The sequence below is a fragment of the Pongo pygmaeus genome, chromosome 9 (genome assembly GCF_028885625.2).
Source record: "Pongo pygmaeus isolate AG05252 chromosome 9, NHGRI_mPonPyg2-v2.0_pri, whole genome shotgun sequence".
Classification (NCBI taxonomy): Eukaryota; Metazoa; Chordata; class Mammalia; order Primates; family Hominidae; genus Pongo; species Pongo pygmaeus.
The window spans coordinates 19,955,701-19,981,211 of record NC_072382.2 but is presented as its reverse complement, the minus strand read 5'-3'; the positions used below and the strand labels follow the sequence as shown (position 1 = coordinate 19,981,211).

At 47.1% G+C, this 25,511-nt stretch overlaps 1 protein-coding gene across 2 annotated transcripts; it reads left to right on the top strand.

The window, feature by feature from the left end:
- Positions 1-610: 610 nt before the first annotated feature.
- DDB2 (damage specific DNA binding protein 2) lies at positions 611-25,475 on the top strand. 2 transcript variants are annotated; one of them, XM_054439673.2, is made up of 10 exons: positions 611-1,464; positions 2,540-2,676; positions 3,063-3,254; positions 19,099-19,244; positions 20,855-20,954; positions 21,039-21,216; positions 21,548-21,690; positions 24,097-24,261; positions 24,398-24,443; positions 25,057-25,475. In XM_054439673.2, the coding sequence occupies exons 1-10, from the start codon at positions 1,338-1,340 to the stop codon at positions 25,104-25,106; spliced, it is 1,284 nt and encodes a 427-aa protein (XP_054295648.1). In that variant the 5' UTR covers positions 611-1,337; the 3' UTR covers positions 25,107-25,475. The 2 variants fall into 2 exon arrangements, with proteins under 2 accessions (XP_054295648.1, XP_054295649.1); XM_054439674.2 differs by lacking the exons at positions 19,099-19,244; positions 20,855-20,954; positions 21,039-21,216; positions 21,548-21,690 and having other exon boundaries at positions 1,154-1,464.
- The last annotated feature ends 36 nt before the right edge of the window (positions 25,476-25,511 follow it).

Below are 25,511 nucleotides of genomic sequence, written 5' to 3'. Positions count from 1 at the left end.
CTCCAGCCTGGGTGACAGAGAGAAGCCCTGTCTCAAAAAAAAAAAAAAAAGAAAGAAAGAAAGAAAAAATAAAAATAGCCAACGACCAAACAAACAAAAAAGCAGTGAAAGCCAGACACGGTGGCTCATGCCTGTAATCCCAGCACTTTGGGAGGCAGAGGCGGGAGGATCACTTGAGCCCAGGAGGTCCAGACCAACGTGGGAAACGTAGCAAGACCTTGTCTCTACAAAAATAAAAATAAAAAAATTAGGCTTGGGGATACAGGTCTGCAAGCCTACTTGGGAGGCTGAGGTGGGAGGATCAGTGAAACTTGAGGTCAAGGCTGCAGTGAGCTGTGATTACATCACTGCACTCCAGCCTGGGTAACGGAAGAGAGACACTGCCTCTAGAAAAAAAAAAAAAGGCAAGGAGTTCCAATCATTCTCCCTTCACAGAGAAGCAGCTTGGATTCGATGGGACTGTAGTTTCTGGAATCCGACTGCAAAGCTGACCGCTGGTAGAGCCCAGCTTCTAACTTAGGAAAGGCACTAGCTCTCTACAAAGCCGCCACGCCCCAACTACACCCTGTAGGGACCAGCCAATCCCAAAGCCCGAGCGGGCGTCATCACCAATTGCAAGGCGGGAGCCAGAGCCTTGGCTGGCACCAGGCCTCCTCCCCGGACCCGCAGAGGCCTGGCAGCGCCGCGTTTGAGGAGGGTTCGTGTCAGGAGGCCAAGGCTGGATGATCACTTAAGCCCAGGAGTTAAAGACCGGCCCGGACAACAAAGCGAGACCCTGTCTCTCCAGAAAAAGGAAAAAAAAAAAACAGAGAGAGAGAGAGAGAAATTAGCCGGGCGTGGTGGCGTACGCTTGTAGTCCCATCTACTTAGGAGGCTGAGGTGGGAGGATCGCTTGAGCCCAGGAGGTGGAGGCTGCACTGAGCTATGATCGCCCCACTGCCCTCCAGCGTGGGCGACAGAGCCAGACCCTGTCGCTAAAAAAAAAAAATCCATAAAGCCGGGGACCATCTTTCCTCCGGGCAGGTCAGCTGACCCGGGCTGGCACAGGCCCTGGCGCAGTTCCCGCCCCTCCCGGGAGCGCTGGCACCGCCCCTTGGTACCGCCCCCTCCCCGCGCCCCCGCCTTCCAGGAAGGGGCGGGGTCTCCGAGACGGGTGGGGCCGGAGCTCCAAGCTGGTTTGAACAAGCCCTGGGCATGTTTGGCGGGAAGTTGGCTTAGCTCGGCTACCTGTGGCCCCGCAGTTTTGTAGTCCCCGCCTTGTTTCTCCCCAGAGGCCTCTCAATCCTCCCTCCATGATCTTCGCATAGAGCACAGTACCCCTTCGCACGGAGGACGCGATGGCTCCCAAGAAACGCCCAGAAACCCAGAAGACCTCCGAGATTGTATTACGCCCCAGGAACATGAGGAGCAGGAGTCCCCGGGAGCTGGAGCCCGAGGCCAAGAAGCTCTGTGCGAAGGGCTCCGGTACTGCCTGTGCCTGCTGCTTGAATATTTCCGCCTTTTGGGGTGCTCGCGCAGGAGGCTGCAGCGGGGGATGGGTGCTCCGAGGCTCCCGAGGCCCGCGCAGGTCACGGATGCCTCCGGCTGTGCATTCTACCTGCAGGTCCTTTGACACCAGAGTGTTTAGGTTTCAACACCTCTCCCGCTAGGTAACAGGAAGCAGATGAGCTCCGTAACAACAGACACACGGACTTGTCAGATTCCTTGTTTGTATCAGGGTTCTTGCACAGTTAGGACGGTTTCAGAGAATCCTACCTTTCCTGGCGCTGTGTGTGCTGGATTTCATAGTCACGCTTGTTAGCTGCACGTCCTCGGTGGTCAGTTGTGAGAGCCCCCAATTCCTTCCCTCCTTAGAAAGCTCATTCTCTGAGGTTTGTTGGGGCTTGAACCTGGGGCTATAAGGAGTTTCGAGACATTCAAAAACTGGAGCTGGGGCTTGTTAATCAAGTGGTTTTTGTCCGTGAGAAGAAAGAATTGGTTGTCAAGACGTCGGACCTATAGTGATTGGGTCCTCAAATACAGTTTGGTGATCCGGAGTTGTTGCTTTATTGCTATTCTAATTTCACTTACCTCCGCAGAAGTAACCTAGTTAAGAGCATTTCCAGGCCTTCCTATTCCTTCTTTTCCTAAACGGTGACTTCTGCCATGCTGCCCTAAAATCTTTTTATTGTGCATTATATGTGATTTATAAAATTGTGACCCAGTCCCATCTCGAGTTTTGCAGCCCAAACTGGGAAGAGTTCTGCAGTGTACTTTATTCTTGTGTGTTTCTTTGGCTGGGGTCTCAGGAACCCTGCACGATTGTATTTACTTTCACTTAAGACTTACTGTTTGTGGAAGTGTTTTGGGGAAGGGGCCAAATCCCCACTCATTTTTTTATTTCTGGTGCTCGGTGAGACCACACAGACATGGAAAGGCCGCAGGAGATGATGAGACAGAGATTAACCATGCTGAATGAAACAAGGCTTCCTTTCGGGGAATTCAGCAGAAAAACCTTTCGTGAGATTGGAGAAGAAAATATGTCTGTTCTGCTTGGCAGGTCCTAGCAGAAGATGTGACTCAGACTGCCTCTGGGCGGGGCTGGCTGGCCCACAGATCCTGCCACCATGCCGCAGCATCGTCAGGACCCTCCACCAGCATAAGCTGGGCAGAGCTTCCTGGCCATCTGTCCAGCAGGTAAGGCATTTTTTGCCTCAAGTCCTCAAGGGTTTGCATGTGCATTTTTACTATTGCATGCTCCCAAATTAGATGATGGCTTGGTTCACCAGCTTGTCAGAGTGGTCCGATCACCCAGACTGTGGTGACTGGCCTACTGGGCACTCAGCCAGGTAAAAAAAAGTCTTATGTTGTAAAGGTCCCAGCTGGAATGCACTCTGTCCCTTTTGCTTTCCAAGATTATTAGTTCGTGTACATTGCAAATATTTTCATACACAGGGCAGGCAGTTAGCTTTCCTTTGGTGGGAGGACTTGGCTCTAGGGCTCATCTATGAAGGAGGCAGAGATTGGCAGTTTACCCAGAACTTGGGTTTTAATTCAACCTAATTCATTTCTCTCTGTGGCAGGGGCTCCAGCAGTCCTTTTTGCACACTCTGGATTCTTACCGGATATTACAAAAGGCTGCCCCCTTTGATAGGAGGGCTACATCCTTGGCGTGGCACCCGACTCACCCCAGCACCGTGGCTGTGGGTTCCAAAGGGGGAGATATCATGCTCTGGAATTTTGGCATCAAGGACAAACCCACCTTCATCAAAGGGGTGAGCAGTTCCCCATGCCAGGTCCTGCTAAAGAAGTGTTTGTTGCCTGGGCGCGGTGGTTCACTCCTGTAATCCCAGCACTTTGGGAGGCCGAGGTGGGCGGATCACCTGAGGTATGGAGTTTGAGACCAGCCTGGCCAACATGGTGAAACCCCATCTCTACTAAAAATACAAAAATTAGCTGGGCGTGGTGGCAGGCGCCTATAATCCCAGCTACTCAGGAGGCTGAGTCAGGAGAATTGCTTGAACCCAGGAGGCAGAGGTTGCAGTGAGCCAAGATTGTGCCATTACACTCCAGCCTGGGCAACAAGAGTGAAACTCCATCTCAAAATAATAATAATAATAATAAAATAAAATAAAATAAAAATAAGGAGTGTTTGTTGAAGGCATGAAAGGAATATTGATGTCATCCAGTAATCATCAGGAAGAGAGAGGACTGGGATCAAAAGTAACTGTGGGCATTTTCAAATATGTAAATGATGATATATATTTTTCTAATGCCTGTCCTTAAAATACTAGAAGATATAGACTATAGATCACCCATAGAATTGAAGCCCCTTCTGGGCTGGGCGCGGTGGCTCACGCCTGTAATCCTAGCACTTTGGGAGGCCAAGGTGGGCTGACCACGAGGTCAAGAGATCGAGACCATCCTGGCCAACATGGTGAAACCCCGTCTCTACTAAAGATACAAAAAATTAGCTGGATGTGGTGGCGTGCGCCTGTAGTCCCAGCTACTTGAGACGCTGAGGCAGGAGAATCGCTTGAACCCGGGAGGCACAGGTTGCAGTGAGCCGAGATCGCGCCACGGCACTCCAGCCTGGGCAACAGAGCGAGATTCCATCTCAAAAAAAAGAATTGAAGCCCCTTCTTACCACATTGACCTCATCTTACGCCACTGTCTTTTCTCACTTCCTATGCCGTAGCCACACCAGCTGTTTCTATTCCTGAAACTGGGTCTCTGTAGTTGCTGTTCCCTTTGACTGGAGTGCTTTTCCCCATGGTCTTCTCATGGCTGGCGTCTTCTCTGCAGGTCTTTGCTGATTCTACCTCTTCAAAGAGGCTTTCACTGGTGGTCCTTACTCATAACGTAGATCCCACTCCTCCACCGTCATTCCCTGTATCATTACCCTGCTTCATGTTTCCCCCAAGTGTTGATCAGATCAGTGTCTGAGATCTGATGCTTATTTGTATGTTTGCCCACTGATGGCAGGGACCTTTCCTTTCTGGTTCACCATTCTATTCCTGGTGCCTGGAACAAAGTTTGGCCTAGAGTAGCTGCTTTATATTTGTTGAATGAATGAGGGGCTTGAAGTGTAATTGAGCAGGTGGGATGTATACATACGAGGTAATTAACAATACAGATGCCAAGTGCTACAGAATGTGAAAGAAGGAAGAACCCCTTGTGAATTGGAGTCAATAGAGAAGACTCCATGGATGAGCGAGGAGGAGCAGTATAAATGGATAAATGGAGAGAAAAGAAGGAAAGACATAGTGTGATTGGGTGAAGTTTGGCACGGAGTTCTTGGGAATGGTCTTTGTTGTGCTAGAGTCTATCATCCGTTGTTGCGGGGTGAGTGTGTCATCCCCTCTAGGACCTTTAGCCAGCCCAGCGGGTGGCTGACATTGGAGGGCTGTGCTGTGAAAAGTGACACTGGGTTTAGAGCAGGAGTCACAAACTTATATGGCTCCAGAAGCCAGAGTGGAAAAAAAAAAAAGAAAAAAAGAATGTATGGTGGTAGGGTCAGGGGTAAACTAGAGATGACTGTTGTGCAAAAATGTAGGTCTTGTGATATCAGATGTGATTTTTCTCAAACAAAGACACAAATCCTCATTTTTTAAATGTCATCTATCTTGAGTTAAAAAAAAATTGTAAAATACACGTAACATAAAATGTATCACCTTAACCATTAAAAAAAATTTTTTTTTTTTTTTTGAGGCAGACTCTCGCTCTGTCACCCAGGCTGGAGTGCAGTGGCACAATCTTGGCTCATTGCAAGCTCCGCCTCCCGGATTCATGCCATTCTCCTGCCTCAGCCTCCCCAGCAGCTGGGACTGCAGGTGCATGCCGCCACGCCTGGCTAATTTTTGTATTTTTAGTAGAGACGGGGTTTCACCGTGTTAGCCAGGATGGTCTCGATCTCCTGACCTTGTGATCCGCCCGCCTCGGCCTCCCAAAGTGCTGGGATTACAGGCGTGAGCCACTGCACCCAGCCAACTTTTTAAAAAATAATGATAAAATACATATAACATGAAATTTACTTTCGTAACCATTTTAAAGTGCACAGTTCAATGGTGTTAGGTAAATTGTGTAACCAGTCTCCAGAACTTCATTATTTTATTATTTTTTTATTTTTTGAGTCTCATTCTGTCACCCAGGCTGGAGTGCAGTGACACAACCATAGCTCACTGCAGCCTCCACCTTCCTGACTCAAGGAATCCTCCGGCTTCAGCCTCCCATGTAGCAGAGACTACAGGTACGCACCACCATGCCTTGCTAATTTTTAGAGATGTGGTCTCTCTATATTGCCCAGGCTGGTCTCAAACTACTGGCCTCAAGCAATCCTTCTGTCTTGTCTTCCCAAATTGCTTGGGATTACAGGGCTGAGCCACTGTGCTGGGCCTCTAGAACTTCTTAATATTGGCACTGAATAAAATTAAACACACGTCTCAGCTGAATTCTGCTTCAGCCCACTATTTTTCTAGCTCTGGTTTAAAGGTAGACATGTGGGGGAACCCAGGAGGAGGTCTCTTTATTTATTTATTTGTTTATTTATTTATTTTTTTGAGATGGAGTCTCACTCTGTCGCCCAGGCTGGAATGCAGTGGCGCAATCTTGGCTCACTGCAAGCTCCACCTCCCGAGTTCACGCCATTCTCCTGCCTCAGCCTCCGAAGTAGCTGGGACTACAGGTGCCCACCACCACGCCCGGCTAATTTTTTTATATTTTTTAGTGGAGATGGGGTTTCACCGTGTTAGCCAGGATGGTCTCGATCTCCTGACCTCGTGATCCGCCTACCTCGACCTCCCAAAGTGCTGGGATTACAGGCGTGAGCCACCGTGCCTGGCCAGGAGGAGGTCTCTTAAGTAGAGGGATTTGGAGAGCAGACCACCAGAAAAGGCCAGGTTAGACAGGTGTGGGAGACTGGAATTCAAAGTGTGAGATGGGTGTTCAAGGAACAAGTGCCAGAAGCCCCCAGAAAGGCAGTCAGAGGAGTGCCGCGGACAGAGTGGGGTAGGTTTCCTGCCCAGCTAAAGAGGCAGGTGACCACCAATAAGGCAGCTTGAAGTTGAAGTCAGAACCCAGAGCTCAGACAGGAAGAAATTTGTTTTCTTGTTTTCTCCAGGACTCTAGGACATGGGAATAGAGGAATTTAGCTTATGCCTGGAGATGGGAAGAAGCAGTGCAGGGTATTCTAGGGGAAGAGCTTCCTGACTAACAGGATAATGACAAGTGCTTTGAACTTGTGCCAGACTGAGATTGTTTTTTTTCTTTTTTGCATCACCTTATGACAGGCATGTAACCTTCTTTACAGTGTAAACTTTCTTTACAGTGTAAACTTTCTTTACAGTGTAAACTTTCTTTACACTGTAATGAAGATTGGTCTAGGCATTGAATTTTGTGACTTGCATCTGCAGGGAGCTAGGTTGGAGCAGAGGAAGGGTGTGGCAGTCTGGAGGAGACCTGTCTGGTTTTACTCCCAGATGCTGACAGCAGAATGCTGATTTGAGACCAGTTACTGGAGGAGCAACAGTGCCTCATTTTGTCACTTCTTTAGTCATCTGACCTTGGCTGTGACCTTTACATTCTTCAGGCCCTTGGCAAGGGAACATGTATTACAGTTTCACAGTGAAGATAGCTTAATTTTATTCCTATTATAAAAACAATGTATGGGGCCAGGCGCAGTGGCTCATGCCTGTAATCCCAGCACTTTGGGAGGCTGAGGCGGGTGGATCACCTGAGGTCAGGAGTTTGAGACCAGCCTGACCAACACATAGTGAAAACCTGTCTCTACTAAAAATACAAAAATTAGCCGGGAGTAGTGGTGCACGCCTGTAGTTCTGGCTACTCGGGAATCTGAGGCAGGAGAATCGCTTGAGCCTGGGAGGTGGAGGTTGCAGTGAGCCGAGATGGTGCCACTGCACTCCAGCCTGGGCGACACAGCGAGACTCCATCCCTCAAAAAACAAAACACTGTATTCTTATCATAAAATACAGAGAAAAGTATAAAAAATAAATTAAATATGATCAAAAATCCCCATTTTCAGCATCCCTCTGTGCACGTGTACACTATTTTTTTCTTTTTTTCCAAGTCTGAGTCTTGCTCTGTCGCCCAGGCTGGAGTGCAGTGGTGCGATCTCACCTCACTGCAACCTCCACCTCCTGGGTTCAAGCAATTCTCCTTCCTCAGCCTCCCGAGTAGCTGGGATTACAGGCATGCACCACCACACCCAGCTAATTTTTGTTTTGTTTTGTTTTTTTGAGACAGAGTCTCACTCTATTGCCCAGGCTGGAGTGCAGTAGCGCGATCTCGGCCCACTGCAACCTCTTCCTCCTGAATTGAAATGATTCTCCTGCCTCAGCCTCCTGAGTAGCTGGGATTACAGGAGCCTACCACCATGCCCAGCTAATTTTTGCATTTTTAGTAGAGACGGAGTTTCACCATGTTGGCCAGTCTTGTCTTGAACTCGTGGCCTAAGGTGATCCACCTGCCTTGACCTCCCAAAGTGCTGGCATTACAGGTGTGAGCCACCGTGCCCGGCCTGAGTTTTATATTTTTAGTAGAAACAGGGTTTCACCATATTGGCCAGGCTGGTCTCGAACTCCTGACCTCAAGTGATCCACCCGCCTCGGCCTCCCAAAATGCTGGGATTATAGGCACGAGCCACTACGCCCGGCCTGGGTTTTTAAAATTATATCTTTATTAAGGTATAGTGGACATAAACTGCACCTATTTCAAGTGTACAATTTGGCTATTCTCAGCCTATGGGATAGTCCTACTCCAGAGGAGCAGTAAGAAAAAAAGAATAAATTGTACAATTTGATGAGTTTTGACATATGTGTACAACTGTGAAGACATCACCACTATTAAAATAACTCCCATTTCCCCACCCTTTGTAGTATATTTGGAGAGTGATAGATAGATGTTATCTATGCCCCTTTGTAATCCACCCCTCTCTACCCAATATCTTATTCACTGTAAACTGCTGATCTATTTTTTTTAGAAATTAATTTACATTTTCTAGAATTATATATAAATAGAATCATAGAATATATACTCTTTTATTTTTGTTTTAGCTTCTTTCAGTATAATTATTTGAAATTTATCTACATTTTTATGTATAGTTTTTTTTTTTCTTTCTGAATAATGGTTCATTGTTTTTTGTTTTTTATTTTAAGACAGGGTCTTGCTGTGTTACCCAGGCATGATCATGGTTCAGCATAGCCTCAACCTCTTCAGCTCAAGCGATTCTCCCACCTCAGCCTCCTGAGTAGCTGGCACTACACTCACAGGCCACTATACCTGGCTAATTTTAAAATTTTGTTATAGAGACAGAGGTCTCACTGTGTTGCACAGGCTGGTTTCAAACTCTTGGCCTCAAGCAATCCTCCTGCCTTAGCCTCCCAAAGTGCTGGGATTATAGGCGTGAGCCCCTGCACCCAGCCGCATTGTACTGATATGATACAGTTTATTCATTTACCTGTTGAAGGACATTTGAATTTTTTTCTAGTTTTTGAATGCAACATATAAAGTGGCTGTGAACATTCACGTACAAGTATTTGTGTGGATATATGTTTTCATTTTTCTTGGGTAAATTCTTAGCAGTGGAATGGCTGGATTATAGAGTAGGAATGTTTTAAAGATACTTTTTAAATGAGAAAAGGTTTTTCTATTTGCCCACATATTGTCATTTCCAGTGCTTTCATTCTTTCATGTGATCCAGATTTCCTTTTGGTAATATTTTCCTTCTGCTTGAAGAAATTCCTTTCATATTTCTTATAATGCAGATTGGTGATAAATACTTTCCACTGTTGTTTATCTCAAAAAGTATTTTGCCTTTATTTTGAGGGAGGATGTTTTTGCTAAGTATAGAATTCTAGGTTCACAGTTTTTAAAATTATTTAACTTTTATTTTTTAATTGATAAAATTGTATTTATTTATTGCGTACAATATATTTGTTCGCAGTTTTCTTCCGTCAGTACTTTAAAGATGATGTCTAGACTGGGCACCGTGGCTTACGCCTGTAATCCCAGCACTTTGGGGGGCCAAGGCAAGTGGATCATTTGCGATCATGAGTTTTAGACCAGCCTGGCTAACATGGTGAAACCCCGCTTCTACTAAAAATACAAAAATTAGCTGGGTGTGGTGGCGCTGACCAGTAATCCCCAGCTACCCGGGAGGCTGAGGCATGAGAATCTTGAACCTGGGAGGCAGAGGTTGCAGTGAGTCGAGATGGTGTCACTGCACTCCATTCTGGGTGACAGAGCGAGACTGTGTCTCAAAAATAAATAAATAAGGCCGGGCACCGTGGCTCACACCTGTAATCCCAGCGCTTTGGGAGGCCGAGGTGGGCGGATCACGAGATCAAGAGATCGAGACCATCCTGGCTAACACGGTGAAACCCCGTCTGTACTAAAAATACAAAAAAAATTAGCCGGGCGTGGTGGTGGGCGCCTGTAGTCCCAGCTACTCAGGGGGCTGAGGCAGGAGAATGGCATGAACCCAGGAGGCAGAGCTTGCAGTGAGCCGAGATCGGCCACTTCACTCCAGCCTGGGCGACAGAGCAAGACTCCGTCTAAAATAAATAAATAAATAAATAATAAAAATAAAGATGATTTCTAGTTGGGCTCAATGGTTCATGCCTGTAATCTCAACACTTTGAGAGGCTGAGGCTGGGGGACCTCTTGAGGCCAGGACTTTAAGACCAGCCTAGGAAACACAGCAAGACCTCATCTCTACAAAAAAATCTTAAAAATTAGCTAGTGGCTCAAACTTGTAGTTCCAGCTATTCGGGAGGCTGAGGTGGGAGAATTGCTTAAGCCCAGGAGTACAAGGCTTCAGTGAGCTAGGCAAGCCTGGGTGACAGATCAAGATCCTATCTCAATTAAGAAAAAACAAAACAAAACATCCTGATGAGAAGTCTGCTACTATCCTTATGTTCCTCTCTATGTAATTTTTCTTCTGGTTGCTTTAAAAATGATTATCATGTGCTTGGGGGGGAATCACTAAGCTTCTTTGATTTATGGATTTTTTTTTTTTTTTTTTTGAGACAGAGTCTCACTCTGTCGCCCAGGCTGGAGTGCAGTGCCACAATCTCGGCTCACTGCAACCTCCGCCTCCAGGGTTCAAGCGATTCTCCCTGCCTCAGCCTCCTGAGTAGCTGGGATTACAGGCGCCCACCACCTCACCTGGCTAATTTTTGTATTTATTTATTTATTTCTTTTAGTAGAGACAGGGTTTCACCATGTTGGCCAGGCTGGTCTTGAACTCCTGACCTCTGGTGATCCGCCCACCTCAGCCTCCCGAAGTGCTGGGATTACAGGCGTGAGCCACCTTGCCCAGCCCATTATTTCTTTCAAATAGTTTAAAACAAAGAAAAAGAACAGTTCTTTTTTTCTTGGGACTCCAATTACATATGGTCCTGCAGGTGATTGATGCACTGTTAATTTTTGTCTTTTTCCCTGTTTCATTTTGTGCAGTTGTTCACTGATCTTTACTTCTGTAATATCTAACTTTCTGCTGTCAATCCCTCCGTCCCTCCCTCCCTTCCTTCCTTTCTCTCTCTTCTCTTCCTCTTCCTCTTCTCTTCTCTTTCTTGCCTGTGCAGAGCAGGGCTACTCCATAGGCAAAGTAGCCCAGCGTATTTTTCATTTCAGATACTGTACATCCCCTCTAGAAGTTTAATTTGGGTCTTTTTTCATGTCTTCCATTTCTCTCCTCATATTTATTATTTCCTCTTCTTTCTTTTTTGAGATGAGGTCTCACTCTCTCTTCCAGGCTGGAGTGCACTGGCACGATCTCAGCTCACTGCAGCCTCCACCTCCCAGGTTCAAGCGATCCTTCTGCCTCAGCCTCCTAAGTAGCTGGGATTACAGGTGTGCACCACCACGCCCAGCTAATTTTTGTATTTTTAGTAGAGACCAAGTTTCGCCATATTGGCCAGGCTGGTCTCAGACTCCTAACCTCAAGTTATCCACCCGCCTTGGCCTCCCAAAGTGCTGGGATTACAGGCTTGAGACACTGCGCCTGGCCCGATCCTGTGTCTTAAAAAAAAAAAAAAAACTCTAACAAGTAATACTGCTTTTTTAAAAAAAAATTGTGGGCCGGCTCAGTGGCTAACACCTGTAATCCCAGCACTTTGGGAGGCTGAGGTAGACGGATCACAAGGTCAGGAGATCGAGACCATCCTGGTCAACATGGTGAAACCCCGTCTCTACTAAAAATACAAAAAATTAGCTGGGCGTGGTGGCAGGCGCCTGTAATCCCAGCTACTTGGGAGGCTGAGGAGAATCACTTGAACCCGGGAGGCAGAGGCTGCAGTGACCCAAGGTTATGCCACTGCACTCCAGCCTGGGCAACAGAGCGAGACTGCATCTCGATTAAAAAGAAAAAAAAACTGGTAGAAAACATGTAAAACAATTTACAATCTTTACCATTTTTAAGTGTACAGTTTAGTAGTGTTAACTATATTCACATTGTTGTGCAACAGATCACTAGAACTTTTTTCTTATAAAACTGAAACTCTATACCCACTGAACAAGTCTCCACTTCTCCCTCCCCTTATCCCCCGGCAACCACAGTACTACTTTCTGTTTCTGTGAGTTTGACTACTTTAGATACCTCATCTAAGTGGAATCATACAGTATTTGTCTTTTTGTGACTGGTTTATTTCACTTAATGCAGTGTTTTAAGATTCATCCATGTTGTAGCATGTGGCAGAATTTCCTTTTTTAAGGCTGAATAATATTCCATTGTTTGTGTGTACCACCTTTTGTTTATCTGTTTATTCATTGACAGACACTTGGGTTGATTTCATCTTTTGGCTATTGTGAATAATGCTGCAGTGAATATGGATGTGCAAATATCCCTTTGAGACCCTGATTTCAGTTCTTTGGGGCTTATGCCAATAAGTAGGATTGCTTCATCAAATGGTAATTGTGTTGTTCATTTTTTGAGGAACCGCTATACTGTTTTCCATATTGGCTATACCATCTCACATTCCATCAGCAGTGTACAAATGTCCCAACTTCTCCACTTCCTCACCAACATTTTCTTTTTTTTTTTTTTGAGATGGAGTCTCCCTCTGTCGCCCAGGCTGGAATGCAGTGGCGCAGACTCAGCTTACTGCAACCTCTGCCTCCCAAGTTCAACTGATTCTCCTGACTCAGCCTCCAGTAGCTGAGATTATAGGCGCACACCACCGTGCCCGGCTAATTTTTGTATTTTCAGTAGAGACGGGTTTTGCCATGTTGGCCAGGCTGGTCTTGAACTCCCGACCTCAGGTGATTCATTTGCCTTCTTCTCCCAAATTGCTGGGATTACAAGCGTGAGCCACCATGCTTGGCCTTTTCTGTTTTTTTGATAGTGGCCGTCCTAAGGGATGTGAGGTGATAGCAGTGTAGTTTCATTTGCATTTCTCTAATGATTAGTGATGTTGAGCATCTTTACGTGTGCTTCTTGGCCATTTGTATATTTTCTTTGAAGGAATGTCTATTCAAGTCCTTTGCCTTTTTTTTTTTTTTTTTTTTTTTTTTAAACAGGGTCTTACTTGGTCACCCAGGCTTCAGTACAGTGGCACGATCATAGCTCACTGCAGCCTCGAATTTCTGGGCTCCAGTGATCCTGCTGCCTTAGCCACCTGAGTAACTGGGACTGCAGGTGCTCACCACCATACCTTGCTAACTTTGTTTTGTTTTGTTTTTTTCGCTGTCTCTTACAGAAAGGACCTACTAACTTAAAAAAAATTTTTTTTTATAGAGATTGGGTCTTGCTATGTCTCCCAGGCTGGTCTTGAACTCCTGTTTGCCTGTTTTTTAGTTGGGTTATTTGTTGTTGTTTTGTAGGGTTCTTTATATATTCTGGATATTAACCTTTTTTTTTTTTTTTTTTTTTTTGAGACGGAGTTTCGCTCCTGTTGTGCAGGCTGGAGTGTAATGGCTCAATCTCGGCTCACTGCAATCTCCACCTCCTGGGTTCAAGCAATTCTCCTGCTTCAGCCTCCTGAGTAGCTGGGATTACAGGCATGCGCCACCATGCCCAGCTAATTTTTGTATTTTTAGTAGAGACAGGGTTTCACCATGTTGGCCAGGCTGGTCTTGAACTCCTGACCTCAGGTGATCCACCTGCCTCGGCTTCCCAAAGTGCTGGGATTACAGGCATGAGACACTGCGCCCGGCCATGATATTAACCTCTTATCAGATCTATGATTTGAAAATATCTCCCACTTCATAGATTGCCTTTTCACTCTGTGGATTGTTTCTTTTGATGCCTGAATTTTTTTTTTTTTTTTTTTAATTTTGAGATGGAGTTTCACTCTTGTTGCCCAGGCTGGAGTGCAATGGCGCAATCTTGGCTCACTGCAACCTCCACCTCCCAGGTTCAAGCAATTCTTTTGCCTCAGCCTCCCAAGAAGCTGGAATTACAGGCACCCACCACCACACTCAGCTAGCCCGATTGATTTTTAATAGTTAAACCAACTTTGCATTCTTGGAATAAGTTCATCCTGGCCATAACGTATTTATCGTTTTTAAATATTACTAGATTGAGCTGGCAAATATTTTCAGATCTTTGCATTTGTGTTCATGTGTAAAATTGGCCAAATCCTTGTCACATTTGTGTATCAAGATTATGCTGATTTCTGGCCAGGCGCGGTGGATCACGCCTGTAATTCCAGCACTTTGGGAGGCCAAGGCGGTCGGATTATGAGGTCAGGAGATGGAGACCATCCTGGCCAACATGGTGAAACCCCATCTCTACTAAATATGCAAAAATTAGCTGGGCGTGGTGGCGCACTCCTGTCATCCCAGCTACCCGGGAGGTTGAGGCAGGAGAATCGTTTGAACTTGGGAAGTGGAGGTTGCAGTGAGGCGAGATCATGCCACTGCACTCCAGCCTGGCAACAGAGTAAGGCTCCGTCTCAAAAAAAAAGATTATGCTGATTTCTGAGAATTGCTTGAGCCCAGGAGGCAGAGGTTGTAGTAAGTCGAGTGCACTACTGCAGTCCAGCCTGAGTGACAGAGCACGGCTCTGTCTCAAAAAAAACAAATTATGCTGCCCTCTTTAGCTTGGGAATTATTCCCTCTTTTTCTAGTCTGTGGAGAGGGAGGGTTTAAGATCAATATCTGGCTGGGTGCAGTGGCTCACTCCTGTAATCTCAACACTTTGGGTGGCCAAGGTGGGCAGATCACCTGAGGTCAGGAGTTCAAGACCAGCCTGGCCAACATGGCAAAACCCTGTCTCTACTAAAAATACACAAAAATTCGCCGAGCATGGTAGCAGGTCCCTATAATCCCAGCTATTCAGGAGGCTGAGGCAGGAGAATTGCTTGAACCCAGGAGGCAGAGGTTGCAGTGAGCCAAGATTGTGCCACTGCACTCCAGCTTGGGCAACAGCATGGGACTCCGTCTCAAAAAAAAAAAAAAAAAAGGAAAGAAAGAAAGAAAGATCAATATCTCTTCCTCAGCCAGGTCCGGTGGCTCATGACTGTAATCCCAGCACTTTGGGAAGCCGAGGCAGGCAGATCATTTGAGGTCAGGAGTTCGAGACCAGCCTGGCCAACATGATGAAACTCCGTCTCTCCTAAAAATAAAAAACTTAGCTAAGCATGGTGGCGTGAGCCTGTAATCCCAGGTACTTGGGAGGCTGAGGCTGGAGAATTGCTTAAACCCAGGAGGCGGAGGTTGCAGTGAGCTGAGATTGCACCATTGTACTCCAGCCTGGGCTACAGAGTGAGACTCCATCTCAAAAAAAAAAAAAAAAAAAAAATTTATATCTATCTGTCTATCTATCTATCTGTCTATCTATCTATCTATCTATCTATCTATCTATCTATCTTCCTCTTCATCTTCTTTTTCCCTTCCTGAACAGTTCAAACCAAAAGTCATTAGGTAGGATCAAGCAAGATAGATGTTTACATAGTGGGGAGGCTACAGTGCTGGAAGTGCCAGATGCTGGGGCCCCTGAAGCTGAGGTGAATGTCATTACAGGTGGCAGGTGGCAGCTCAGTACATAGAGACTGGGCCCAAGCAAGATCAGAAGGGCATCCATGCAGGCAGGGGTGAAGAGTAGAGGAGGCCGGGCATGAAATAGTGAAGTCTGAAGCGGGGGTGAGGATGCTGAACCACAGGGAGGCCTAGAGTGGGGTGGCGGAGTCAAGTGGGGTGGGTGGGGCTTTTGCATGGAGAGGGGCGGCCGTGGCTCCTGATGTGGGCAAGGAAGTTGTGTCTGCATGGTTGAGGGAGTGGAGAGAGGGGAGAGGGTGATTGTGCCCTCAGGAGGGTAAAAGAGTCCAAGCATCCTAAGGAAGACGTGCATTTGGGGAGTGTGTGGCAGCAATAGTGGAAGACTGGTTACATACAAGGAGATTAATCAAATATGTAAGTATATTGAGTAAAATGGGAACCACATTTTTCACTGTCAAAGAAGGGAATTATAAACATGGAAAGAGAGAAACTGGAATCAACTCTGTGGTGTTGAATTTGAATTGAAGACATTGATACAAATTTAAGGTTTTCAGTATACAAAGTAAAGACAGTTGTGAAGCAATCTGATTGCAGATTCCTTTTACATTTTTATTACCTTAATCTTTTATAAGTATCTTACCCTATGCTTAATTTGATGGCTCTTCCATTTTTTTTTTTTTTTTTTCCTAATAGAGACAGGGTCTTGCACTGCCGCCCAGGCTGGAATGCAGTGGCAGGATCATAGCTTACTACAGCCTTGAACTCCTGGGCTCAAGTCATCATCCCGCCTCAGCCTCTCGAATAACTATGAGCATAGGTGTGCACCATCACTTCCAGCTAATTTTTAATAATTTTTTATAGAGGCTGGACCCAGTGCGTCATGCCTGTAACAGCACTTGGGGACACTGAGGTGGAAGGATTGCTTGAGCCCAGGAATTTGAGACTGGCCTGAGTTACATAGTGAGACCCTCTTAAAAAAAAAAAAAAAAAAAAAATTGGTGACACACACCTATAGCCCCAGCTACTTGAGAGGCTGAGGTGGGAGGATTGCTTGAGCCCAGGAGGTTGGGGCTACACTGAGCCAGGATTGCACCACTGCATCAAGGTTTCGAACTCCTGGCCTTAAGAGATTCTCCTGCCCCAGCCCCTGAAAATACTGGGATTATAGATGTGAGCTACTGTGCCCAGCCAATAGCTATTATTTTTGCAACTCATTATCGAGTTCTTCCAAAGCTTTCAACACAGCTTTTATAGTAGTAATAATGGCCTTTGTTTTTGCATGTATTTCATCAGTTTGCATGCTTAATTAAATTTGGTATTAATTGCAATAAAAGATACAATTGGAATAAACAGGTTTGAGAACAACTACAACCAACCCTTGGTTTGGTAAGCATAGAACTCAACTGGAGGGAGCAGAAGATTGTCATACTACCAGCAAGCATTTGGCAGACCATGAGCATTAGAATGACTGTGAGGTCAGAACGTTTTATAGAGGGAAGGGAACGTTAGTTAGTATGTTGCAATAGCTAAGTGGTTGTTGCATAGAAGAACTTGTACAGGTCTATGAGGCTGGGATAGCTGCAGCATAAAGAAGACGTGGAAAAGGTGGAGAAAGGCGGACAAGTGGAGAACTTTACATCTTGGGGATGTAAAGTTCTTAAAACAGTGCCTGACCGGGCGCAGTGGCTCACGCCTGTAATCCCGGCACTTTGGGAAGCCGAGGCGGGCCAATCACCTGAGGTCAGGAGCTCAAGACCAGCCTGACCAACATGGTGAAACCCGTCTTTACTAAAAATACAAAAATTAGCCGGGTGTGATGGTGTGGGCATGTAATCCCAGCTACTCAGGAGGCTGAGGCAGGCAGATCACTTGAATCCAGGAGGTGGAGGCTGCAGTGAGCTGAGGTTGTGCTACCACACTCCAGCCTGGGCGACAGAGCAAGGCTTCATCTCAAAAAAAAAAAAAAAAAAAAAAAAAAAAACCACAAAGAAAATCCCCCCAAAAAACCAGTGCCTAGTACATAGTACACACTTAATAAGGTTAAGCCATTGATACTATCATGATTATTTTCATCATCGTTTTCTGGGATGTCTGGAAGAATAGGAAGGGGCACAGATCTGACTCCTGCACTCCTAACTCAGCCACTGCTCTGAGCTGAAGGTCTTCTAAAGAGAGCACTGTGGGAATAACAAATTAGGGCACATCCATACAATGGAATACCTCAGCAATAAAATGAGATGAGCTCTTGATACAGCAAACTCAGATGAATCTCAGAGGCATGATGAATGAAATGAAACAAGACAGTCTCAAAAGGTTGCATACTGCCTAATTCATTTACATGACATTCTATTTTTAATTTAATTTAATTTTATTTTTAGAGACAGGGTCTTGCTCCGTCACCCACGCTAGAGTGCAGTGATGCGATTGCAACTCACTGCAGCCTCAACCTCCAGGCTTCCGTCATCCTCCCACCTCAGCCTTCTGAGTAGCTAGAACCACAGGCACCTACCACATGCCTAAATTTTTTTTGTGTGTGTAGAGACGGGGTCTCTCTGTATTGCTTAGGCTGGTCTTGAACTCCTGGCCTCAAGCGATCCCCCCGCCTCAGTCTCCCCAGGTGTTGGGATTACTGTGCTCGGTCTATAGGACATTCTATGAGGGCAAAACAATAGTGATGGAGAACAGATCAGCCAGGGGCTCAGGGCGAGGGGAGGGTGTGATTGCAATGGGATACCACGATGGAGTTTTTGGGCTGTTGCAAATGTTCTGCATCCTGATTTGGGTGGTGGTTATTTAAATCTATACATATGTTAAAATTCAGAGAACTGTATACCCCAAATTTGCTTATGTTAATTAAAAAAAAAAAGTAAAAATAAAGCCTTAAGAAATGAAGGGAGGCGGGGCACGGTGGCTCACGCCTGTAATCCCAGCACTTTGGGAGGCCAAGGGTGGCGGATTACCTGAGGTCAAGAGTTCTAGACCAGCCTGGCCAACGTGGTGAAACCCCGTCTCTACTAAAAATATACAATTTAGCCATGCGTGGTGGTGGGCACCTGTAATCCCAGCTGCTTGGGAGGCTGAGGCAGGAGAATCGCTTGAACCTGGAAGGCAGAGGTTGCAGTGAGCCGAGATCATGACAGAGCAGGACTCCATCTCAAAAAAATAAAAATAAAAATAAAAAAAAGAAAGAAATGAAGGGGCCAGGCAAAGCGGCTCATGCCTGTAATCCTAGCACTTTGGGAAGCCGTGGCAGGAGGATCGCTTGAGCTCAGGAGTTCAAGACCAGCCTGGGCAACATGACAAAACCCCATCTTTAAAAAAAAAAAAAAAATACAAAAATTAGCTGGGCATGGTGGTGTGCACCTGTACTCCCAGCTACTTGGGAGGCTGAGGTGGGAGGATTGCTTGAGCCCAGGAGATTGAGGCTGCAGTGAGCCGTGTTTGTGCCACTGCACTTCAGCCTAAGTGACAGAGAAAGACCCTATTTCAAAGGAAAAGAAAAAGAAGTGAAGGCCCTGTGGAGAGTGTCCTAGTGTCTAAGCTGACCTGGCCCCAAGCGCTGCTCGAGGGGTGCTTCTGTGATGGCGCAGCACGTGTGCCCAGGCCTGGTTCCTCACTGCCAGGCCCATCATCACTCATTGGCTTTTTCCTTCCTCGTGTTAGATTGGAGCTGGAGGGAGCATCACTGGGCTGAAGTTTAACCCTCTCAATACCAACCAGTTTTACGCCTCCTCAATGGAGGGAACAACTAGGCTGCAAGACTTTAAAGGCAACATTCTACGAGTTTTTGCCAGCTCAGACACCATCAAGTGAGTAGTTTAACTAGCAGGGGAAAGGGCTTCTAGGTTTAGGTGTAGTTCCGGCAAAAGCATCTAGATCCCATTTCCTTAACCCAACCTGGCCCAGGGAAGAAAGGAAAGATGTCAGCCACTTTCCGCCCTTCTTTCCCTTTCTCAGACTGCTCCTTGGCTGCCCTCACTTTGGTCCAGGTGGGTTACTGCTTTGGGAAGGTGTTCTGGAGCCTCAGCTCTTCTGTAAGTCATACCTGTATTAGACTGGACCTTGACCCTCACTAGATAAGCCAGCATGGCGTGGACCCAGAAAGCCACCTAGAGAATGGAGCAACAGCTCAGAACTTGAGACTGAATTCCCTGCAGTCACTGTGGTGTAATGACCTGACCTGTTCCTGGGTGGAAGCTTACATGGATGGAATCTTTTCCATAAAGTGCTCTGGACTTCCCAAGAGAAAGTGGCTGGAGAAATTACAGAATGTGGCCGGGTGCAGTGGCTCATGCTTGTAATCCCAGCACTTTGGTAGGCCAAAGTGGGTGGATAACCTGAAGTCAGGAGTTTGAGACCAGCCTGGCCAACATGGTGAAACCCCATCTCTACTAACAATACAAAAAATTAGCTTGGTGTGGTGGTAGGCCCCTGTAATTCCCAGCTACTTGGGAGGCTGAAGCAAGAGAATCACTTGAACCCAGGAGGCAGAGGTTGCAGTGAGCTGAGATTGCGCCATTGCACTCCAGCCTGGGCAACAAGAGCGAAACTCCATCTCAAGAAAAAAAAGAAAAGAAATTACAGAATACTTGTCACTTTGATTTCCAGCTAGAGCCGTGACTCTGACTGCTCCCTGAGGAATTAAGTGAGGGTGCTGGGGTGTAACTAGCATTGGATAGGATCTTGGGCTGTCCTGCAGGGATGAGGAGTGCATGCGTAATTCAGCAGGCGATTGGATAGACAAGGCTCCAGGCTACTCTTCCGCAAGAAATCTTCCTGCTTGAAGATAGTCATAGGGGATGGCAAAAGGCAGTGTAGCATGGATTTGAGGGTTTGAGAGAAAAACTGAGCTGAGCTCTTCTAGCTGGATAGCAGGATCCCTGAAGCACCCCCCTAGTCAGCCTCCCAGTCCAGTGGTTTGAGGGACCAGAAGAGCTCCTGGTTGTGTGTTTTTTCCCTCAGTGTTCAGAAGGGGGCAGAAGTGCCTTTCTAGCCAGCTCTGAGGAACAGGGCCAGGCAATCCCTCTTTGGCTTGTGTCTCCTTTGGCCCAAAGGGTGGAGAGTGAAAGGAGAGAGCAGTAAAGGAGGCTTGCTCAGAACCCGGGGTGTGGGGGGCAGGCGTGCCTCGGGGCTTGCTTTATGGTATGAGCTTTGTCTGCTTCAGGGACTCTTAGGAGCTGGGGATCCTGGGCCTAGCCGTAACCAGATAGATTTCTGAGCCCCATTACCCCATCCCCTCTGTCTGGTTGGTAGAGCAGTCTGAATGTTCCTCGCTAGGAATCCGCGGCAAGACAGTTATTCATTCATTCAACAAATATTTATTGAATGCCTGCTGTGGGTTAGTCACCGGAGCGGCAACAGTGAGTAAATAGGCCTATCTCTGTCCCCAAGAATCTTACAACACAGTCTCTCCCTCCAGCATCTGGTTTTGTAGCCTGGATGTGTCTGCTAGTAGCCGAATGGTGGTCACAGGAGACAACGTGGGGAATGTGATCCTGCTGAACATGGACGGCAAAGAGGTGCGTTCTCCGAGGTCCTGCCTTTCCCTCCCTCACCCCTACCTCGGTTCTGTGTCCCCACCTGAACCGAGCTCTTCTCTGCAGCTTTGGAATCTCAGAATGCACAAAAAGAAAGTGACGCATGTGGCCCTGAACCCATGCTGTGATTGGTTCCTGGCCACAGCCTCCGTAGATCAAACAGTGAAAATTTGGGATCTGCGCCAGGTTAGAGGGAAAGCCAGCTTCCTCTACTCGCTGCCGCACAGGCATCCTGTCAACGCAGGTGTGATATCCCAGACCTCATCTCTCCTGCAGACCCTGCCTATCTGACCACTGCTGGGGTTTTCCCTCAGCGTGGAAGCCACTACGTCAAACCTTTACCCCGATAGCGTCTGCCAAGCTGATGTCTGGGAACCTTTGTGGCTGTGGCTGTCCTCATCAGCTGCTGAGTTTCCAGAATTTTGTTGTTGTTCACAGCCCAGATTCACCTCTTCCTTTCCGCTCCTGTCTAGAGAGGAGTGGGAGGGAGGGTACCCCTGCAGGAGAAGGCCTGCAAGGCCAGGACCACAGAGGGCTTGTGGTTCCTTCAGCTCAGGGGCTTTTCACTTTGCCAGCTTGTTTCAGTCCCGATGGAGCCCGGCTCCTGACCACAGACCAGAAGAGCGAGATCCGAGTTTACTCTGCTTCCCAGTGGGACTGCCCCCTGGGCCTGATCCCGCACCCTCACCGTCACTTCCAGCACCTCACACCCATCAAGGTGAGTGGCGGTGGGAAGGAGCTCGCAGAAGGAGGCTGTGATCATGAGGCCGGAGCAGGTCTGCCCACGGTGGGGAAGGGCTGATGTGGTAAGCCTGCCACCCCAGATCGCTCCTGGCCTGAGCACAGAGCATCTCTTACCCTTTGGCTCTCTCTCTTCCTTTTATCCCACTTCTGCCATCCCATATGGTTGAGTTTTCTTTCTGTCTCGCTGATAAGGTATTTTTCTGAGTTTTTTCAGCCCAGCTCTGATCTCACTGTGAGAATTTTCTAAGATCCTGACCCTCTGTTCTGTCTTCTCAGATTCAGTTACCTGTGTACAGTTGACCCACAAACCTTCACTTTTTTTTTTTTTTTAAGGCGGGGTCTCGCTCTGTCACCCAGGTTGGAGTACAGTGGGGCAATCATGGTTCATTACAGCCTTGATCTCCCAGGCTCAAGCAATCCTCCTGCCTCATTGTTTTTGTTTTTTGTTTTTTGTTTTTTGTTTTTGGTAGAGACAGGGTATTCCTGTGTTACCCAGGCTGATCTTTTTTTTTTTTTTTTTTTTTCTTGAAACGGTCTTGCTCTGTCACCCAGGCTGGAGTGCAGTGGCACAAACATAGCTCGCTGCAGCCTCAACCTCCTGGGTTCAAGCAATCCTTCCGCCTTAGCCTCGGAAGTAGATTGGACTACAGGTATGCGCCACCATACCCAGCTAATTTTTTTATTTTTTATAGAGATGGGGTTTTGCCATGTTGCCCAAGCTGGTCTTGAACTCCTAGGTTGAAGCCATCCTCCCACCTTGGCCTCCCAAAGTGCTGGGATTACAGGCATGAGCCACCGCGCCTGGCAACTTTGCCTTCTTAGTTTGTCTTGCGGGTTTCAGTGCTTCTAATAATAAAAATAAGTCTTTTATTTTCCCACCTTTTCTCAGGCTCTTGTTAATAGCTTCTCTATCCTTAGCCCCCAAGACTAATAGCTTTCAAGTCCTTTGATGCCTTCTTGCCTGAGCTCCCATGCAGCCTGAGCTCTGCTAGTTCTGCATTCTTTCCCAAAACGACAGATCCTCTTCAAATCTTCAGGTTTTATGCCTGTACTTCTCTGGTCAGTTCAGCATAGTGGTGGGGAGCGCCAGTTTCCAGCAGCCAGACCCCCTGGGTTAGAATCCTTCGGCAAATTACTTATATTTTGGATCTGTTTCCTCATCTGCAAAAAGGGAATACTAGTCTCTAACTGATAGGGTTGTTGTGAGGATGAGTCAGTATACTTAAAGCACTTGGCCCCATGCCCAGCACCTCGTAAGTACTGGTAAGTACTCAATAAATTATGATTGAATATTGAGTGGCCCCCACGTACCTCAATCACATCCAAGCTCTTAATAATGTCAAGAATCCTTCCCCAGTTGGTGTTCCTGTTAATCCATCAGTGTTCCTGATAATCCATCTGTCTGCATGTCCCAGTTTGTATCTAGCCAGGTGTCGTAAGTCATTACAGCTTCCTATGTGTGATTTGTGACTTATTTCTAAGCCTTCGCATGTACTATTTCTTCCTTCATGCTAACCATGTCTTTCTTCCTTCAAAACTTCCTTGAGAAGTTTAGGAAAATCCCATCCAATTCTGCCATTTTAATAACTGCCAGATTTGTTTTTAGTGGGGTGATCTGGGGAACGTGGGTTTCCTTCTCTTTTTTAGCCAGTAGCAATTTTACACTCAGCTCTTAGTTATTCGTGCTGATGGAGACGGGATGACAGTGGGGCTCCTCCAGAACTCAAGTCCTGCTAGGGTTTAGTCACCAGAGGCTTTTTCTGCTTTGTTGTAGGCTTCTTAGGTCAGTATCTGGGTCAGGCTGATGTTAAAATGTTTATCAGTTGGTATGATCTTAGGAAATGCAAATGAGGGAGAAGGAATGAAGGTGCCCTAAGGGCCAGGGAGGCCAGCTAGGGATTACAAATGTGCAATGGCAGAGGCACACACAACCTAAAACCATTCTTGTAGTTTTCTGTAAGACTTATCTCCATTATTAGGTTGGCTTATTACTGGCAAATACTACTTTTCTTTTTCTTTTTTTTTTTTGAGAGTCTTGCTCTGTCACCTAGGCTAGAGTGCAGTGGCATGATCTTCGCTCACTGCAACCTCTGCCTCCCGGGTTCAAGTGATTCCCCTGCCTCAGCCTCCCAAGTAGCTGGGACTACAGGCATGTACCACCACGCCCAGCTAATTTTTTTTTGGTATTTTTAGTAGGGATGGGGTTTCATCCCTGACCTCGTGATCTACCTGCCTCAGCCTCCCAAAGTGTTGAGATTACAGGCGTGAGCCACCGCGCTCGGCCCAAAGAATACTTTTGATGTTCCTCTTTGTTGATATTTGATGTCCCTCTTGATCATGTTCTGCGTTTACCCTCATGACTGGCCTCTCCATCTCCTAGGCAGCCTGGCATCCTCGCTACAACCTCATTGTCGTGGGCCGATACCCAGACCCTAATTTCAAAAGCTGTACCCCTTATGAATTGAGGACGATCGATGTGTTCGATGGAAACTCAGGGAAGATGATGTGTCAGCTCTATGACCCAGAATCTTCTGGCATCAGTTCGGTGAGGCTTGGGCCCTTAAATAATTATGGGAGAAAGCAGGGATTCAACCTACCTTATTGACCAAAAATGACCAGCAATTAGGTGTCTCTGCTAATACCTTCACCCTCTCCTCATGTTGACACTCTTGTCTCTGCAGCTTAATGAGTTCAATCCCATGGGGGACACGCTGGCCTCTGCAATGGGTGAGTAGGAGGAGAATGTCTCTGACTTGCCAAGTCCGATCCTACTTCCCAAGGTTCAGTGCGGGCCAACCTCAGCCCTGCCCTGCCACATTCACCCCAGGGCAGTGGCCCACGAAGAAGATGGCTGGGAGACAGTGGTCTCTATAGCCGAGGCTCTCCATTCCTCTGGCTTTGTCTTGGTCATGCAATGCCTGGCTACTGTCCAGTTTCCTAGTATTTCTTTTTTTTTGAGATGGAGTCTCGCTCTGTCCCCCCAGGATGGAGTGCAGTGGCATAATCTCGGCTCAATGCAAGCTCCGCCTCCTGGGTTCACGCCATTCTCCTGCCTCAACCTCCCGAGTAGCTAGGACTACAGGTGCCCGCTACCACGCCCAGCTAATTTTTTGTATTTTTAGTAGAGACAGGGTTTCACCGTGTTAGCCAGGATGGTCTCGATCTCCTGACCTCGTGATCCGCCCACCTCAGCCTCCCAAAGTGCTGGGATTACAGACTTGAGCCACTGCGCCCGGCCTTCCTAGTATTTCTTTACCAAATCCCAGGTTTGCGAGCCAGCCCCAGGCTGTGAGAGATTACTAACCGAAGGTGTAAGTCAGACTGGTCTCACTCCTCCTAGGTTACCACGTTCTCATCTGGAGCCAGGAGGAAGCCAGGACACGGAAATGAGAGACACTAAAGAAGGTGTGGGCCAGACAAGGCCTTGTAGCCCACACATGGGATCAAGTCCTGCAAGCAGAGGTGGCGATTTGTTAAAGTGCCAAAAGTATCCAAGGCTAGGGTTGGAGCAGGGGTGCTGGGACCTGGGGCACTGTGGGACTGGGACACTTCCGTGTTAATGCTCTGGACTTGCCTCCAGAGACTGCTCCAGAGTTGGTGACACAGCTGCCCCAAGGGCCCCTCTGTATCTAGCCTGGAACCAAGGTTATCTTGGAACTAAATGACTTTTCTCCTCTCAGTGGGTGGTAGCAGAGGGATCAAGCAGTTCTTTGATTTGTGCTCACTTTTGATATGGCCAATAAAACCATACCGACTGAGCTTCTGCGTGGATCTTCCAGAAGTGACCTGGTCAGA